Consider the following 17,846-nt stretch of genomic DNA (forward strand, 5'->3'; position numbering starts at 1 on the left):
TAACATCACATGCGCTAGGTGGTGCACTATGTAAGTGAGCAAGTTTATAGGGCTAGGCATCATTAGTAACAAAATCTGTTGCTCAGTAGCGCCACTTGCGCTGGCCTAGCGGCAATACCTATCAGTCTTGTGTTATTACAGCCTCATGACCACGACAGTGTCAGAGCAAACATGCTCTATGGTGATTTCCTGCAAAGTTTATCTAAATAAAACACACATTTGCACTTCACTGTTTCTTTTTAGTTTTGTAATTATCATATAGGCAACACAGCTATTTTATTGGTTCTAAAAATGTAATTATTATGTGATTTGGTTATTCATTCGTGCACAGCCTGTCTTCACGAGAACGCAGTGAAGTGAGTGCTTTTATTTTGTGGGAAGTGTGTCCCGCTGCCTGCTGTGTTGTGTCGGGACAGCGCAGCCTTGACAGCGCTTTGACCACGGATGAACCAATCGGCTGTGGAAGCAGAGTTGTCCCTGTGGCCGCCATTAAAGAAAGGAATCCATGAATTCAAATGGAAACCAAAAGGAACCGAAGCTGAAATAATGCTCTAAATAATCGCTCCAACTCAGCCCAATGGCTTACACCGAGAGGTTTTTAAAGGATCTATTTCGTTTTAAGATGAATTTTGCGATGGATGACTAAGACAAGTCGTTTTATTTTTTAAGCAGAGACCGTTTTAGGGCTAAGGGGGAGGGGGAGAGTTGCTTCTTTTGCTCCCCCTTTCTTTTTGTTTTCTGAATATTTTTCTGCTTCTTGAATGAGTTTTCCTGCGTGCTTTTGACATGTCTGTGTAACAACATCCAGTCTCTGTTACACGCTTTTAGCACCGGCGGAGAACTGCATCGGAAGGTTGTTGAATTAACTATCCTCCAGCCAAATGTTACAACAAAATATCTCTCGTTGATTAAGCCTGCACATCTTTGAAAACACAAATCCGACAATTTTCCTTTATTTCCCGAAGAAGTGAGATGATGGAGAGTTGGATTTTGCAGTGAAGAAGGATGAGTTCTTGTTTCGTACCAAACGGGGCCAGCTTGGAGGATTGCCATTCCAATCTATTCTGTCTGGTAAGAGATTTAAAACTAAAGGAAAGCAGCCATTTTTAACTAGCTGCACAGGGCTAAGCTAATGTTAGCCTCATAGGCGTCAGTTAATAGTTACTGGGCTCACGGCCTGTCGTGTGCACATGATTTTATCTACTTTGTTGAGGCTGTTTTCGCATCGCTGTAACACTTTGTCCCTAAGTTGTAATAGTCCGTGTATTACAGTCTGTCCTGTTACGTGCCCCACGCTTCACGTTCACGCCGCTCGTGTGCAGCGCTGCTCTGCAACACAAACATAACAAATCACTTTTCTGATAAAAGACACCTTTCATATCCGAGGACTTTCCCTTTCATAAAAGTTATGTTGCAGTCTTTTCTCATTTCCTGCGTGTTTCTGGGACATTCAGAACGCACGTGTGCATGTGTTTTATTTGACGTTGCAAGTTGTTCTGAGCGCAGACAGAAATCACGTAAGCTTTGGTCACAATACTAGTCTCATTTAGCTTTTTTGACAGTGACACCATTCTCTGCAGGAACACATGCTAATGCTCCAGACTGTCAGTCAGCCTGTTTCCTTCATAGAAAGCAGATTCGCACGTGATGCGTTGTTGTTGTTGTTAGTACTTTGTTTGCAAACGTTAATCATTTATGTATTAACTAAGTCATCGCCATGTTCGTCAGAAGTTTAATCTCCCTGGACTTCACTTTGTTGCATACAGACCAATTAGGACACGGGCCCCAGCGTGATTATATAGTCACTTATTCCTTTTTTTTAAAAACAAACCTTTTGGTGACTCCACGCCTTATCTACACTAATACAACGTTACCTGTTTGTTTCTAGACGAGGTGTGGTTGATTCATGACTAGTGTTTGTATATTTACCTGTCTGGACAAATGCTGTCAATGGACGTGCTCCCTACGAGTTATGCAACTGTTTACATTCAGTTATGACTATTTACCTCTTTGTTTGAGCAAGTGTTTGCTACATAGTTTGTACATAGTTTGTACACAGACGCTGAAAAGGCGCAGGAGAGTAGATTTCTCCTCTCAGGATTATCAGGAGCATGATCTGAATGTGTTTGTTGTTGCAGTTAATTGGTTTGTTAGCAGGGTAACTACAGTTTCACTTGCAGGTGAGCTTGAAGGCTAATGCTGCCTTCAGGTGCCCCACTTAAGATACTGTTGGCTGGTGGCTGTAGGTATTATTACACTAAATGACTAACACTTATATTTTTGTTTTATAGTAATTGATTCCGGCCCGCGTTGCAGTACAGGATGGAAAGAATCTACAAAGTTAATTGATGGGAGAATTTATTTGTTTATATGAGCATCAGATTAGAAAGATTAGAAAAATAACCACATCAACAGTAATTTTACTGTAAATCTAATATGCCAGCAGATTGAAATAGTACACTTGGTTTACCACAAATTGACCCAAGGTTTCAAGCTGTCCACCCTTGTAGGTAACATTTCATTGCAAGAAATTCACACTCTCCTGGTACCGCTCGGTTGGGTCGATGGTGCGCGCTGAACTTGTAATTATAATGTTTACGACGGCACTTGAAGGTAGCGTTGGCTCACGGTGGACAAGTGAACTGGAAGCTGGTAGTTATGCTATGGCTGTCTGCCTGACATTTCCCTGCACACTGAGACTAAGCACAACAGCAGCGCTGCTATGACTCATGGACTGAACAGACCCCACTTTGTGGCTTTATGGAGAAAGAATGCGAGCACTTTGTGGTCTTTTCTCCCTCGTTCTGTTTCTCACTGGACAGGCTCTCTGGAGTCAGCCACTGCAGCGTGTAGCTTGTTTTTCCGCTTTTATTTAAAGCTTCGCATTGTTGAGTATTTTATAGAGTTGGCACAGTTTTGATAGGTTTATTATACTCTGTCTAAAATACTGTCTTGGCCTGGCTATCATTGAAGTTTAAATAAGTTTATTGGGTGTATAAAATATTCATGTCTTGATAGTATACATAATGTGGTTTTAAAGCAGTTTTTCTCTCATCAGCAACTACCGCTATGTGACATTCAGTTACTATCTGTAATAAACTTAAGTGTTGTTTAAATAACAAATCTACCAGTGGCCTAATTCATGTTACTTATGGAAGTTAAGTTTGAACTATTATTCCGATGGACTTTTTTAATTACTGCCAACCCAATATTGTAATTGCTGAAAATATTTTCTGGTACTAGGAAACAGTTGGTAATTTTTTTGCTTTTATCAGTAGAAAACGTAGATCTGAACTGCCCGGGGAGTTGAGGAGCTCAAAGAGACCCGGAATCATGTGGTTGGCATAAAAAAAAGAAGCCACATCAGATGCACAAAGGAAACTTGTAATTTGCATGGCTGTAACTGAAACAATGCAAATTTGACACTTGCTTCTTTCACATCAAGGGCAGATTGTTTCACATCGATTGGCATCTTTACCTGTTGCCTGTGTCTGTGTTTGATGGCTCTGATAGCGGCAGCTGCGGACGGGCACTGTGTTCACGACTGCGCCCCTGCGTCCTCAAAGTGGCCAGAGGGAAGGTGAGCAGCAGCTGGCCCAAGCAAAGAGCGTAACCCCTCCGTACATGTCACCTCCCCAGAACGTCCCGCCTGGATTCGCTGACTTAATGTAGACTGATGGCTTATATTTTTGGACCTTGGTCACTATAGAAGAAATAACTCCTCTTTGCACCGGCTGCACTGGGACATTCATTCAGCTGTTGCTTGCATACTCTTCAATTCTACAGACGGGGGAACTTGTGCGGGATCATAAAAAGACTTTAAATCAAAGAGGCCTGCTCATGTCCGCAGCCGCAGAAGTGTATATATCCTGGGCCTCCCTTCTTTTACTGCAACACATTTATTTTGTTAGTGCTACAGATTTATTTAGAATGGACAGACAGGACAAGTGCAGCATGATAGAGCAGTCTGCCTCTCTCACTTTGTTGATGAGGGCTGTGTGCGGATGTGCTGCCTTGGTTTTTCAGGTCACTCTTGGAGAATGGAAATGCAAAAAATATCTAATAACCATGGATGTAGAACTCTTTGAATTAGGGCTAAATTATTTGGGAGAAAAATATCTATTGTAATGCAATTATGATTTTTGCATAGTAGGATTCTGTTCAAAATTCTCATTTTTTTGTATACCGAATTTTGGGTTAATTTGATTTGAGAACATTTTTGTGCTTGCCTTGCCCCAAATGTTGATAGATGAAGCACATCCAGCCCCTGTTGGACAGAGTAAATTCAATCATATGAAGGACCATGTGCAAAATGGTACATGCAATAATTGTGCTTCTGATATAAATTCTTGTTCTATTTACACTATAGTAGACAAGTCTTCCTTGAATGCTGCTCCTGTGTTCTTCATTAGCTTCTGGTATATTGTCTCTGAATGAGCTGCACAAAAACGTGGCTTACTGCCTCCGTAAACAAGTAGTTTAGAGACAGACTATGAAGTAGGGCTGCAAAATCTGTCAGTCAAAATTACAATTTGAATTTGTGTAATAACTATCAATTGCAAAGACTGCAATTATTTAGAAATAGAATGTCCTCAGCAAAGAAAAAAAACCCTTGTCCTTTTATATATAAAGAGCTCTACAAACATGTTTTATAATTTATGTATTAGTTTATCTGTTCATCTTTGAGTTGTTTAAAATGTGTTGTACTTGATGAACAGAATCCTACTTTTAGAACATAGTACTTGGAATATAAAAAAAAGTCTATTACATTTTCTCCCAAAACGGCGCAGGCCTACTCTGAAGTGTGATTTGTCCAAAAATGTTGAGAAGTAAAGTTTCTCTTTTCTTCTCACTCTGACCTGACCTGAAGCGTGTGTTGACCCAAGTCAGCGACACCTCATGGAAAATCAGACACATCCGCAGCCCTGAGCTCACAGTCTGGCAGCAGCAGGAGAAGAGGGGGCTGGAGTTGTGCCGGCCTCGTGTTCTGCTCCCTGAATGCCAGTGAGCAGGGTTAGACAGACTCTGGAAGGCTGCAAGACTGATTTCTCACTGTTAACTGCAGGTTGTAAAAGTTTGAGAAGTATATTATCAAAATTAAACCTCAAGAGGATGACTTTTGTGATACTAAGAAGAAGAAAAAAAAGAGTAAAATCTGGAATAGGATTTTACGGTGCTTGTGAAAGTCTTAAATGTATACTTTACTTTACAATTTTGGAATTCAGTCCATAGAGCTTTTTATTTTATTCTTCTTCTTTTTTTTTAAACTTATTTGTTAGTACTCTTTTAAATTTTATCAAAGATGATACTCAAAAAGTCTGGACAGAAATATAGTTAAAACAGCATATTAAAGCTCAAAATGTGTTTTGTTGCAGCACAGCGCTCATTTTTTTAAAAGAGGAAATTACATTCACCACATCACAGTCATTTAGGTTTTACGGCTGCCAACATAAAAATATATAGCGGAACACTTTGGAGAAAAAATATAGCATCAATTGGGGTATTTTAGAGATAGAAAGTATTTTACATCCCTTTAAATGTCAATGTAATACAAGAAGAGAAGAAAACATGTTTTTTTTGGCTCTATTAGTGAAACTTGCTAACCTTATTCCTGTACCGTTGCTTTTCAAATGCACACTGCATGATGCTTATTCCCCCTGATACGTTATTGTGAAGTATATATTGACTTGAGTTGTCTGTGATAATGAAGTTGTCATTTATTGCTGCGCTGAAGTACGTCCTTGTTCGCACATTCACTCGAGCTCGTACCCTTTTCTCATGCACATTCGCTGCACTAAAGGGATTTTCTGTCATCGAATCTTAAAGCAGCTGGCAATAACGTATTCAGCTGGCAGAAAAAGTGCAGTATGGATGCAAACAGCCCTGATAGTGATGAGAAATTCTCTGGGGGGAGGGGCGGGAGAAATGAGAAAAATCTGATGAATAATGCTGTAATGTGAGATGAAGAGTGTAACCTTCTGCTCTTGTAGTATTTCATTCATACATTTAACACCAGCGCAGCAGCATTAATCAGAATGGGAGAGTGCTGATACAGTAGCTAAGTGTGGCTTTCAAGTGCCCACACAAAATGATGAGCTGGAAGATTACTGATAGAATTAGAAGTTTTGCCAAAGTTCACTGTGACCTGAAGCTGAATTTGTTCGTTCAAGGGTTTTGACCTGGTTTGTACCTGTGGAGCTGACAGGCAAAGAGCATGAGCTGCTACATGAGCTATTATTGTTGAAAACTCCCTTGAACGTGACTCACTGCATTCTTCCTTGACAGCTGTACTGTTGAAACTGTATCTAACTGTATGTAGTGCAGTGCCGCGCTAACAGATACAGCGAAGTGTCAGGTCTTACAGGAAATTGTATAATAATCAGAATAATGCAGGGCCTGTAGCAGTAAACCATTTATTGTAGTTTTCAAACGTTTTTTTTACTTACTAGTCCTAACTTTTATACATTTTCACAATAATCTTTAGAATTGCTGATGGATATTACTAATCATAATTTTAATAATATGAATAAATTGCATGTGGAAACAACAATAGAAGAGAAGAGAGAGTCTTTTTCCCCCCAATGGTCCAATCTAATTTCATGTTGTTGTATTGTGTGTACATTAAGTGAGGTAAGGATTAGTTACATTTACTTTACACAGGCCACAAATACTTTTCCACGATCTCTAAACAGAACTCATAATAGAACCCAGGGCAAATCTAGATGTAATCAGACATATAGTGAATAACAAGATACATTAAAAATTATTAGAACAAATACACTATATGAAGAAGACATATTTTTATTATATAAAGACATATTATTCTGCTTATATTTTAGAATAAATTAAAATATATATATATATATATATATATATATATATATATATATATATTATATATTTCAAAATAAATTAGTCAAGTACTAGAAACCAGTTTGTCTGACCTAAATCAAAGTGTTTTGTCCCTGTCTACACACGGTACATAATCACATCTACCAGTGTGAAACCAATCTCCCCGACGAGTGTAATAAAATCTGCAGGGCACTTAAGTTGGAGCTCCGCTTCTTACACTCGGACAGACTGAGAATATCACAGGGCGAGTGTTTTCAGATCAGAGCTGTGGTCACAGTTGTGATGTTTGTCTGGTGGCCCCGCCCCTCCCTGCCTCCGTCTGCAGATGCTCAGTGGCAGGTGTAGTTGTAGATGTTGCACATAAGCAGGAAAGCGCTTTGGCACTAAACCTCAGTAGTTTGTTTAAAATGGGTCAAGTTTTATTATCACTCAAATGTTATTATTCTTACCTACAGTATATGCACAAAGCAATAATCCATATTAAAGAAATGTATGTTACCAAATTAATTGTTTCTTTTCAAATACACAGTAAAAAAAAAAATTTGCATTCAATTGACCCCAATTTTGCCCACTGCCCAACTTGTATCATAAATGTAACTTGAAATGTATTAACATGTTACATGAGGGTATGCAATTTTGACAAAAAATAATATCTCAATAAATCAATAGTATCCTGTTAACGATCAGACGGTATTATCTTAATAAAAGAGAAATGTGTTTAAATATGTTTTTAAACATTTTAGTTGTGGTTAAATTGATTAAATTGGTTAAACAGATGTGACATGTCTGTAAAATGAATCACAAAAGTGCATAGATATCACCATTTACCCTTATTTAAAAGGCATCATAACTTAGTTCATTAACATTTTTAATAGCATTTTTTTAAACTATAAACGATTCTCTTGATATTCACATCATCTATAAACAGCATTTACAATATTTAAATTTGGCTATATTGCCCACCTCAATGTCACCAGATATATTGTTTTAGTATTATTTAGTATGACTGTTGCATAATCTCATCACGTAAACTCTTCCAGCCCCAATATTTCACATACTTAAATGATTTTCTCTGTGTGGTCCAACTTAAATGATGTTGTGATCTGGTTTGCTGCTCCAGTGACAGAGTGTGGCAATCGGCTGCTCCCCAGACTCACCATCATCCGCCCTCTCCCCTCCACAGGGAAAGTCCTCGTTTTCACCGCAGCCACTAGTTGACTAAAGGGTTGTTCAGGCCTCAGTGGCTTTGCTCTTTAAGTGAACATATCCTCTAAATTGTAATAGGCTAATTGGTTGACTATAGAGGGATCTTCTGCTTACTCAGCCTGAACCGTAATAAAAGGATGTCTTTGCACATGTACTTGAAACGTCTCAGAGGATGGACAGAAAAAGTGAATGTCAGGGAAATGGAGATGCCTTCAGGTCTGGCTTTTGTTTTTGACTCTTGACTGTTTAGGTCGACATGGTCATTCTGTCCGCTCAGGGGTGCGAGGCATAGTAGAATGTAATGTTCCTTGTTTAACACTTAATAAGCCCACAGTGATTTACTGCCTTTGAGGCTCCGTCCTTTGCGATTTGTGTCGGCCATAAAAGCCTGACAGCGTTTATAGAAAGCACCCCCCAGTGCCATTAACGAGGATTAAGATGTGGGCCTCATTCAACAGCCATGTTGTTTTGCTTGTTTGAGTTTTAAAAATGTTGTTCATTTTGATATTGAAAACACCTGCAGCAGTTACATGTAGCTAACAACAAAAGTCCCATTTAAAACAGGGCAATTTCACTTTGTATAAACACTTAATGGTGCCCCATTTCCAATGTAATCTTTTTCTCGATCTCTCTGTTCTGTTTTTCTCTGCATAATTGTGCGACCCGTGTCAGTAAAGTAGAGGGGAGGGTGAAGTGCTCTATAAAAGAGGATTAATACCTTCTCTTTAAACTTTGCTCAGCACATGTTTACTCAGAGGTGCTGAGTGGCTCCTGAAGAAGCAGCTCCACAGTGCAGTGACTGAGCATACACATGTTCTTTAAATGTAGGGTTGACCTGCCAAAACTGACTCCTAAAAACCCTCCCAGTGCTGGTGCCCTTACTCTGGTCTCTGCTACAGAGACCTTGTGTGGTTTTAGACCTTGTTACAAACACTGTTATGTGTGTGCGTTTGGCTTGTAAGATGAATGTTTTATTGTTTATATGTTGGGTGCTTCTTGTGTGTAAAGAGGGGAAATGTAGATGTGCTCTTATGTGTAAATAAATTAGGCTTTAGGAGTCGAGGAATTTTCATTTTGAATTGTGTAATGTTTCCAATTATTGTCACGTGTGAGAAGAGCTAACCCGATCCCTGTGTGTCTGTTCCAGGCTGATCTGACTGGGATTAAATGGAAGAGGTTTGTGTGGCAGGGTTCTCCCTCTGCACCCATCCTGTTCCCGGTGACGGAGGAGGACCCCATCCTGTGCAGCTTCAGTCGCTGCCTGAAGGCGGACGTGCTGAGTGTGTGGAGGCGCTGTCAGAGGCTGGGCCGCAGGGAGTTGTGGCTCTTCTGGTGGGGCGACGACCCCAACTTCAGCGAACTCATCCACCACGAGCTGGCAGGTAAGAGGTCAACTTCACTGCGTTTTATTTACAGCTGTCAGATCTGTGTCCACGTAAATAAACTGGCATGATGCTTCGAATCATTTAGTAATTTAGCTCAGCAGCACATGACTGCTCTGTTAATTTCACTTCTGTTACAGTCACCAGTCGTGCCCGTGAATCACCCAGTCTGACAAGAGAAATCATCTATGAATAATAAATTCACCTCTCTTTTGAACACATCCTTTGAGGCATTCACTCAAGGTTATAGAGCTCAAGGAGCGAAGGCTATACAAAATTATAGCAAATGGAGACGACTCTCAGCTTTTGCACAAAACGCACTTGAACATAGATCACCCTGTCATGTTTTATTGGTTGTACAATGACAAATGCTGCTGATTGTCAACGAGATCTTATGTAAAAGCATTGAAAGGTGCTAGAGTGAAAACACCTGTAGAGCAACTGGCCCCATGTGCTGCTTTGTTGTTGTGCCATCAAACTGCTTTTTTATTTAAAGACTGTGAACAAGTGATAAAACTGAGCCATAACTTTTAGGGCAAACAAAATAAAGAGTCATGTAGAAACCACACACATGCATTCAACCCGATCTCTCCATCTTAGTAACAGTAACATCAATGGCAGGAGAAGTTTGATTAGGGCATCCTTATTCATGCCCTCTGCCTGGTGGATTGAACTTTGGAGCCTGAGTTGAGCCCAGTCGGTGTGTGACCTTCCTTCATTATGGGACATTGTGCCTGAAGTGGACTCAAAATGGGAGCTGAAGGCTACGGTGGGCAGCTCATTCAGGCCTAACGGGTCCTGGTAATAACCTCAAGTGTCTGGCTCAGGCCCTCTAATGGAGTGTGCTACATTTCAAGTAGGAGGGGGTGGTATGGAGAATCTATATTTGGACATCGGCAAGAGTCGCTGCTGTGTTCTTCCTGTGGCTTTGGGGAGATTAAATGCAATATGTTTTGTGTTTGAGTGGATGGAAATGAGATAATTGAATATTGACCACAGCATCTGAGCCACGTTGTGCTTCCAGGTTTTTGAAACCAAAATGATGAATCATGTTTTCTCAGGACACAAGTCCAGGGCTGCTTTCGAAGCTGGTACGTTTGAATTTTTAATAAAGCAGTTTGGCAGTGCAGAGCATCCCTCCCTCCTGAGAACGACTCGACGTGAACACAGCATCCTGAGCACCTGCTGTGATTTTTGTTTTGCTGTGCTCTCCTCCTTCCCCATGTGCTGCTGCTGGAGGTGTTTTTGCACCCCGACTCCTCGCTGTGAACAGTTCCCAGATGGGCTCTGTGGTAATCCAGGTTTCCTGTTTGGAGAGCTCCCCTTCACTCCTCCCGAGCTGTTCATCGTGTCTCCCATATCCCCAACCTTTCCCCGCGCTGCTACAGTGGGATTCTGTGAGATGGAACACTGCGGACAAAGGGCTTTCTCTCTTTGCCTCTCTTTACCAGATCAGCAATGAGCGATCAGGCTGTTTGTACTGCTTTGTCCATATAAGCCTCATAAGATACAATTTGCACCTGCTGAGCCTTATTACACCATATTTTCTGGAGTATAAGTCGCACCAGCCAAAAAAATGCATAATAGAGAAGAACAAGTGCCACCAAGTGCCCATGCAGGTGATTTCATGGACTTCATTTTAAACAAGCGGTTGCCAGTGTGAAAATAACCAACAAAATGATATAATAATGTGTTAATAATATCATATATTATATGTATATATAAATTTACAGTGGGCCATCATGATAACATATTTTATAGTGTGCGGTATTTTATTGCAGGAAAATCATGACAAACAATAAACTGAAACTACTTAACTAGATAAACTACTAGATTATCCCAGCAAGCGTAAATGTTAGATATTAAAAAAAAACAAAAAAACTACAAGATGCAATTACTTAAAGGTTGAATGGACGATTTTTTGGCCCAAATCTGAGTCTCATTTCCTCGTGGCGTGGACTGCCGATTAGACCTGCCACGTATCAATCATAAAACGCACCTACCGCTCACCTGCAGCTGCGTGCGGCTATTCCCCAGGAGAGCACCACGTTTCCCTGTGTCTAAGCGCATGGATCTATCATAATATAGTTCCCTCAGTGTACGGGAAAAAATTAAGATGAAGAAAGACTGTTCGAGCTAACCCACGGAACTCTACGGGAGACGAGAGATGCGATGCGCTCCGTTGCGCTAATAAACAAACGTGTGTGTTTTGTCAGTCCGCACGGGGGAGTGCGCATGTACACTTCCGCCTGTGTTCTCGGCGAAAAATCGTACATTACGACCTTTAAAAAAGGTAGATAGTATGTATCTATAATGAGTTACATACGTTTCTTATTTGACCCTCTACCTCTAAAATCTCCACCAGTGCAAAGAAAGTCTACACTTGATTTATATTGAACCCCAATATATATTGCTCCATCTACCATTTATTGAACAATAAGTTAATGTAGTAATTATTGAAACAGGGCTACATTAGATCAGCATGTTCCAGCTGCCAAATGACTGTTCTCTCACTACAAAAATAATACTTTGAAATTCTGCTTATAATTAGGCAACAATTTCAACACTTTACCTGCATGGGCACTTGTGGAACTATTACAGTACATTTCATGGACTTCATTTTAAACAAGCCCTGGTCTGTTTCATCGCACGTGTGTGGTTGTGGACATAACAAAATGATTGACAGTCTCCAAAGCTCCCCTAGGTTCTGGAACTGCTGAGGTGTGATTTGACAAATAGCAGCCGGTGCTGGAAGGGCAGAAGGTGGCAGCGGGACGAGCCCAGCCCCTCCACACAGCCGGGATGTCGCAGAACGCCGATGCCTTTTAACCGTCATGCCCTTTAGCCGCTAGTTTGATGGATTGTATTGCCTTTGATCCCGCTCGCTGTCCTGGGAATACGAGGAGGGAAACTTTTCTTTTTAGGTTTGTAGACCCTTTTAGCCCTCAGCACAGTGTTGGCGGTAAACACAAAAATCCGCTCGCTGCCTTTTATTTTTGCAACTGAAAATGCTCTGCCCCCCCCCCCCCATCTGCATTTACAATCCATCCTGATTAGATTAGCAGCCTGTGAAAGACTTTTCATTTTGAGTAATGCCATTTCAGTATACCAGTGTGCCAGTAATCCCTTCTCTCCTGGGAGAAAACAGAGAGATGAGGACAAGCACAGAGATCTTTTAACACCTGATGCTTAATCACCCATAAAGGAATGTTGAGGGTTGCATACCTTTAGACCCCAATCGACAATGTGGGGAGACTGCGTAGAAAACCAGCTCTGATCTTCCTTCCCTCTTATCCCTGAAATGATTGCAAACAAGAACTTGTGGCTGCTAAATGAAATGATTAGTCTCCCCCTCCCATTGGGGCCATGGGTGTGAGTATTGTTATGCAAATGCTACGTCTTCTTCCACACGAAGCGGAGGTGGAGTGTTCTGACTAGGGGCATCTTTAACTAAAAGATAAATGACTGCCTTCTAACCTCAAAGACCCACTGATCTTTTTTCGCAATGAAATTAGGAAGGGGTGTCTCTCTTTGAGCATAATTGCACAGTTGCAGTTTTTGCAGAGACTTTCCATCCTCACTTTCCTTCTAGACTCGTGCGCCTCCAAATCCCACTACCTTTTTACTTCTTTTTTTTGAATCCCTATCCTGGCATCCCCGACTTCATTTGAATGCATGAGCTTAAAATGCCCTTTCTAAGCTTGCAAGATCTGACTACTTACAAGGTGTTTGACTAAGATAGCTAGAATTGTCATTGATAAATTGGCTGAAGGTTATGCAGTTGTGGAACCCTTGTTTGGTGTATATAATGAAAATATTGTGAATCTAGTTTGATGCAAATTGGATTAAGCCAAGACACTGACGGTGAAAGGAAAAATCTTTAATTTAGAGATGATTGAAACTACTTCTGTTTTCACAAGTTCATGTAATTTCAAAATGCAAGGTTTAACTGTAACGCTGCTTTATTTTGTTAACATATTAGATACAAACAAAACATTTCAAATTTCTGCAATTGTTTTTATTTAAAATGGTTATAAATCTTTTAATTGGATTTCAAGAAAATCTTTTTGTATGATCCATCAAGATTGTAAAGTTTGGTGTCTGTAGGTGCTACTTTAAAGGGTGATTTTTGAGAAAACAGCCTTTGAAGTTACAATGTCCATGACAATCTATGGCTCCAAGGATGCAAATTGATTACATTAAATTATAAAACATCGTTAGGTGTTGAGCAAGCAACAGATTGTTGAGTGAGCAGAAGAAAAAGTTGGCAGTGATAGCAACCACTTTACATTTAACTTGCTTCTCTTTATCGGTGTCAGTAGCTCATTTACACGTTGAAAGAGATTCAAATTGACTGTAGAGCGTATTCTTATTCTACAGCAAATTCTACAGTTCAGCCTGAATCTGCACTTGTAATCTCATTCGAAGTGTTTTGAATGTTATGTTGTTGGCAAGCGGCAGGAAAGATGTCACACAATTGACAGTGATACAGATTTAGACCCACTATAATGTAAGAGCTGTTGTACGCACTGGCCCTGTGTGAGCCCTGGGCAAGGAGAAAGGCCACACGCTCTTTAGAATTTCAAAATGCTACTGACTTGCGTTGCATATTGAATCCAAAAGGACTTGAAATTATGTCAACGGTACATAAAATAACAATTACTGACACTTTTGGCATCCTCGGATCGCAAATAATTAGTAAGTGATGCTCTCCTTCTACTGTTGGAAACGCGCTGCATTCCCCCTTCAAATGTGGTATTAAAATTCAGCGCGCAGTGTAGAAAATGATGAATAGATAAGGCTGGAGCTGCTCTTAGGCGGGGAAAGTGGAGGTGGCTGATGGCTTTTGTGCTTGGGGATCAATTTTCCTGGGCTAATCTCCTGCCTGTGAACCACCCTCGTCTTCCAGCTCCAGCGCGCCCTTCTCCTCTGCTGCCACTGATGGATCGGCCATGCAAGCTGCTCGAGTCCATGGGCTCAGCCTCTACTTTTTCTTTTTTTCCTTCCCCCTTTGCTCTCTCGTGCTCAAGAAATTTTCATTAATTAGTAATGGAGACTTTACAGAAGCACACACGGTCTCTTCCCTTGCAGATAAGGAGCAAAAGAAGGAAGTGGAGGAGAAAACCTTCTGGTCAGGCGCGGCACAATCCCCTGAGTGCCCGCGATCACAAGGCATTAATCTTGCTGTTTAATGACCGAGTGCTGCTCTAATTGCTTATACACAGAGATAAGAAACAGGGGGGGCGACCACCTTTAAATTTGTGCGAGCTTTTAAGAAATTCTTGTTCTTTACTCATAAGCTTTGCAGCCGTACATGTTTGATCAGCAGTTTGTTTAATCCTGACTTCTGATACAAGTGTAAGATGGGACTTGTTAACTGTTGCTGTCAAAAGTTACTCGTGCTTGCCAAAACCATAAGAAACAAAATGTAAAAAGCACCTATGAATGTTGACCATATTGGCACATATTTACAAGACAGCACTTATCATATTTACAAGTTGTCAGTTGTAGCTTTGATCCCATCTGAGAAGAAATGTTGTCGCTCTAGTTGTGAGTGTTTCCTGTCATGTTTTATAATGAATAGGTCTCATAGGAATGTTCGCCATGGTACAGTACAACGAGTTCTAGGTTTTGAATGATCTCTTTTTGGAGTCTTTCCACTGCCTTTGACAATGAACTAGAAATGTTCTAATGTGTCCGGGAAACGCTTGGTCGGATGGGCTCACTTCTCAGTTCTTTTATCAGCCGAGGACTGGACCGCAGACTGCACTTGTGTCGTCTGTTTGAGCTGGTTCTGATGTTATCTCTTGCGCTGATCTGGCTCTCAAGTATTAGAGCTAAATCCTGTGTTGTTTCCATTTTTCTCCCATCTCCTAATCTGTTGACAGAGCGCGCAGCAGGATGACTTTTGGTTGTTGACTCTTTTGCCTCTTGTCTGGCCTCCGCACAGCCGCTCAACACTCACAGCGCAACAGTTGTGACGCTTTGAACAGACTTTACCCTTCCACACTCCACACAAGGGCATTTGAACTGTTGCTGTTTTTTTGGCTGTTAATCTCCCAAGTAGGAAATTCTCACCTTCCGTCCTCTTTTCCTGCCTTTTACTGGCTCCTACTTGTTCCTGATTTTATCCACTAAAATGTGCGTGCACCTGATGAAATGGTTCCCTCCATCATTAGGCCATGAAGTTCCCTTTCCTTGGCAGCTGGCCTGGGGTTGTGTTTCCTTGGATGAATGCCATGAAAACCTCTGGCATATTCAAGTTTAGTGAGATTTCTATTTATTTAAGAAAAACTGAAAAATATGAAGAAAAAAAACAGCACATTTCCCCCCTCACAGCATCATCTTAATTTGTGTTATTTTGCCCAAGGGGAAACTAACCCATTGCTCTAAACAGGGTCATTTTTAAACAAATGCTAATAATAAGAATTGCCTCACAAGGGAGCTAAACAAGCATGTTAGCTGGTAGCAGAATGCACTTTAATTTCACTTGTTAATGACTCATTCATCCTAATTTGGATAAGCACATTACAATGCTTCAACAATGAAACGACTTTATTTACGATGTGTTAAGAATTGTAGTGATAACAATGATTTACTTGTAGATGTTTTGCAGGCCTCATCAAAAGTTCCAAGTGCTGCTTTAACATGTTTTTCTGGTTTCGCCTTGCGCTGAACTTGTAATCTCAGTTTTAAAATACATTTTCCATCTCAATAGTTTTTAATATGCTGTATTTGAGATGATTCTAATCCACCTCTTTCTTGGACAATAAGCTTTACTATAGTTTAAATAATTTAGACAAGTTTGGTCATAACTCTTGAGTGGTTTTCAGGCAGTATTTATTTAGTCTCCGGTGCAGACACTCGGGGAGATGTTTGCTATATTCTTGACTCAAAGAAGCTTAAGGGCGGTAAGAAGTGAGCAGCGACTGTTAATTAGATTAAAGCGGCATTCAGGCCAGCGCCAAAAGTGAATCAAAAACCAATGGATGGATGTGATGTAATCCTCACGGTTGTGAACAGAACATGTAGTCCATATGTGGTTGACTTCTCGGCTTTATTATTTGAACCAAGTGGCTGCAGCTTTGCCAGTCAAACACAGTGTAATTACATTTTAATTCTTTGCAGGTGCCGAGCCAGATTTCCAAAGTGCGAGTTGAACGGCAGAGATTTGGCAGACAGTCAGGTGTTCATTCTAGTCAGATGCAAAAACAGAGCGAGGCGGTCTGAGATTTCTCCTGATGGAAAGCAAAACAATACACTGAATTGGAAAGCTATTTGGGCAATAATGAATCCACCTCAGGGGCTGTCAAAAAAGACTATTTATGGTCCATAACTGATATGATATGCTAAATATTTATCATGTGTATTTTTTCTTTGCAATATTGGGAAAATGTTATTTTTCGTAATATGAAAAGATTTGCGCTGCAGTAACAATAAGTAACTTATAAGCTAATTATGGTTTCATTCAGCTATGTTTTTGTTTTGTTTTTTCATTCTGATCCTACTTTAAAGTTAATGTATAGTAAATTCAATATTATTGTTTTTTCTGATATTTTCGTTTTCTATATTGTGCTTCATAATTTGTTATTGTGACAGGCCCAACAAAGACATTTATCCGCACATTTCAGATTGATTGCAAAAGAGATGATCCGATTATACATTATGGAGAAATTCACCCAAAACAATGAGATAATAAATGTAATTGACATTGCCTTACCATTACAGAATTCTGGAACTTTAACACATTGGTCAGATAATAGTCACATCCTGTCCAAAAACAGCTCATAATTAAAATGTTCTAAAACTTATATTTTCTCTTTTCTTCTTCAGCTGAGGATGACGGTTTATGGGAAAACGGACTTTCGTATGAATGCCGCACACTCCTGTTCAAAGCCATCCACAACCTGCTGGAGCGCTGCCTCATGAACCGCAGCTTCGTTCGCATCGGCAAGTGGTTCGTCAAGCCCTACGAGAAGGATGAGAAGCCCATCAATAAGAGGTGCGTTAGCTGCCTATTTCTGACGAGGCGTTGCTGTGGTTGGTTTGGTTTGTGTTGTTAAGTTTCAGTTGTTCAGTGGAGCATCAAAAGCCACACAGATAATAGGAGGAAACTGTGAAAGTGGTGCCCTGTTTACTGCAACACCTCGTCTCTGCTGAGCTGGACTTCTCACTGTCACAGTCTGGGTTTGATGATAAGAGATGGAGACTGTTGCGAGAGCACAAAATTACCTTTAGTGCAATTTTTAGCCATATACAGATATTCTTGGTTTTTGCCCTCTGCTTTGTGCACAGAAAAATACAAAAATGTATTATTTTATCTTACAATGTATATAATTTAAAAAAGTCTCTCCTAAATTTACTGCTGGAGAATTATTTTTTTTTTCTTCAAAATATGAATGAATA

The 17,846-nt window shown here is 40.3% G+C and overlaps 1 protein-coding gene across 1 annotated transcript in view; it reads left to right on the forward strand.

Moving 5' to 3' along the window:
* Positions 1–449: 449 nt before the first annotated feature.
* The window catches only part of med13a (mediator complex subunit 13a), a 49,498-nt gene continuing 32,101 nt past the window's right edge, over positions 450–17,846 (forward strand). The window contains exons 1-3 of the mRNA XM_072446689.1: positions 450–1,071; positions 9,206–9,440; positions 17,274–17,442. Coding sequence (XP_072302790.1) covers positions 1,006–1,071; positions 9,206–9,440; positions 17,274–17,442 — 470 coding nt within the window. The 5' untranslated portion in view covers positions 450–1,005. The remainder of the gene's footprint in view (positions 1,072–9,205; positions 9,441–17,273; positions 17,443–17,846) is intronic.

The sequence above is a fragment of the Eucyclogobius newberryi genome, unplaced genomic scaffold (genome assembly GCF_026437365.1).
Source record: "Eucyclogobius newberryi isolate DKJ021-1_F unplaced genomic scaffold, fEucNew1.0.hap1 SCAF_15, whole genome shotgun sequence".
NCBI classification, from domain to species: domain Eukaryota; kingdom Metazoa; phylum Chordata; class Actinopteri; order Gobiiformes; family Gobiidae; genus Eucyclogobius; species Eucyclogobius newberryi.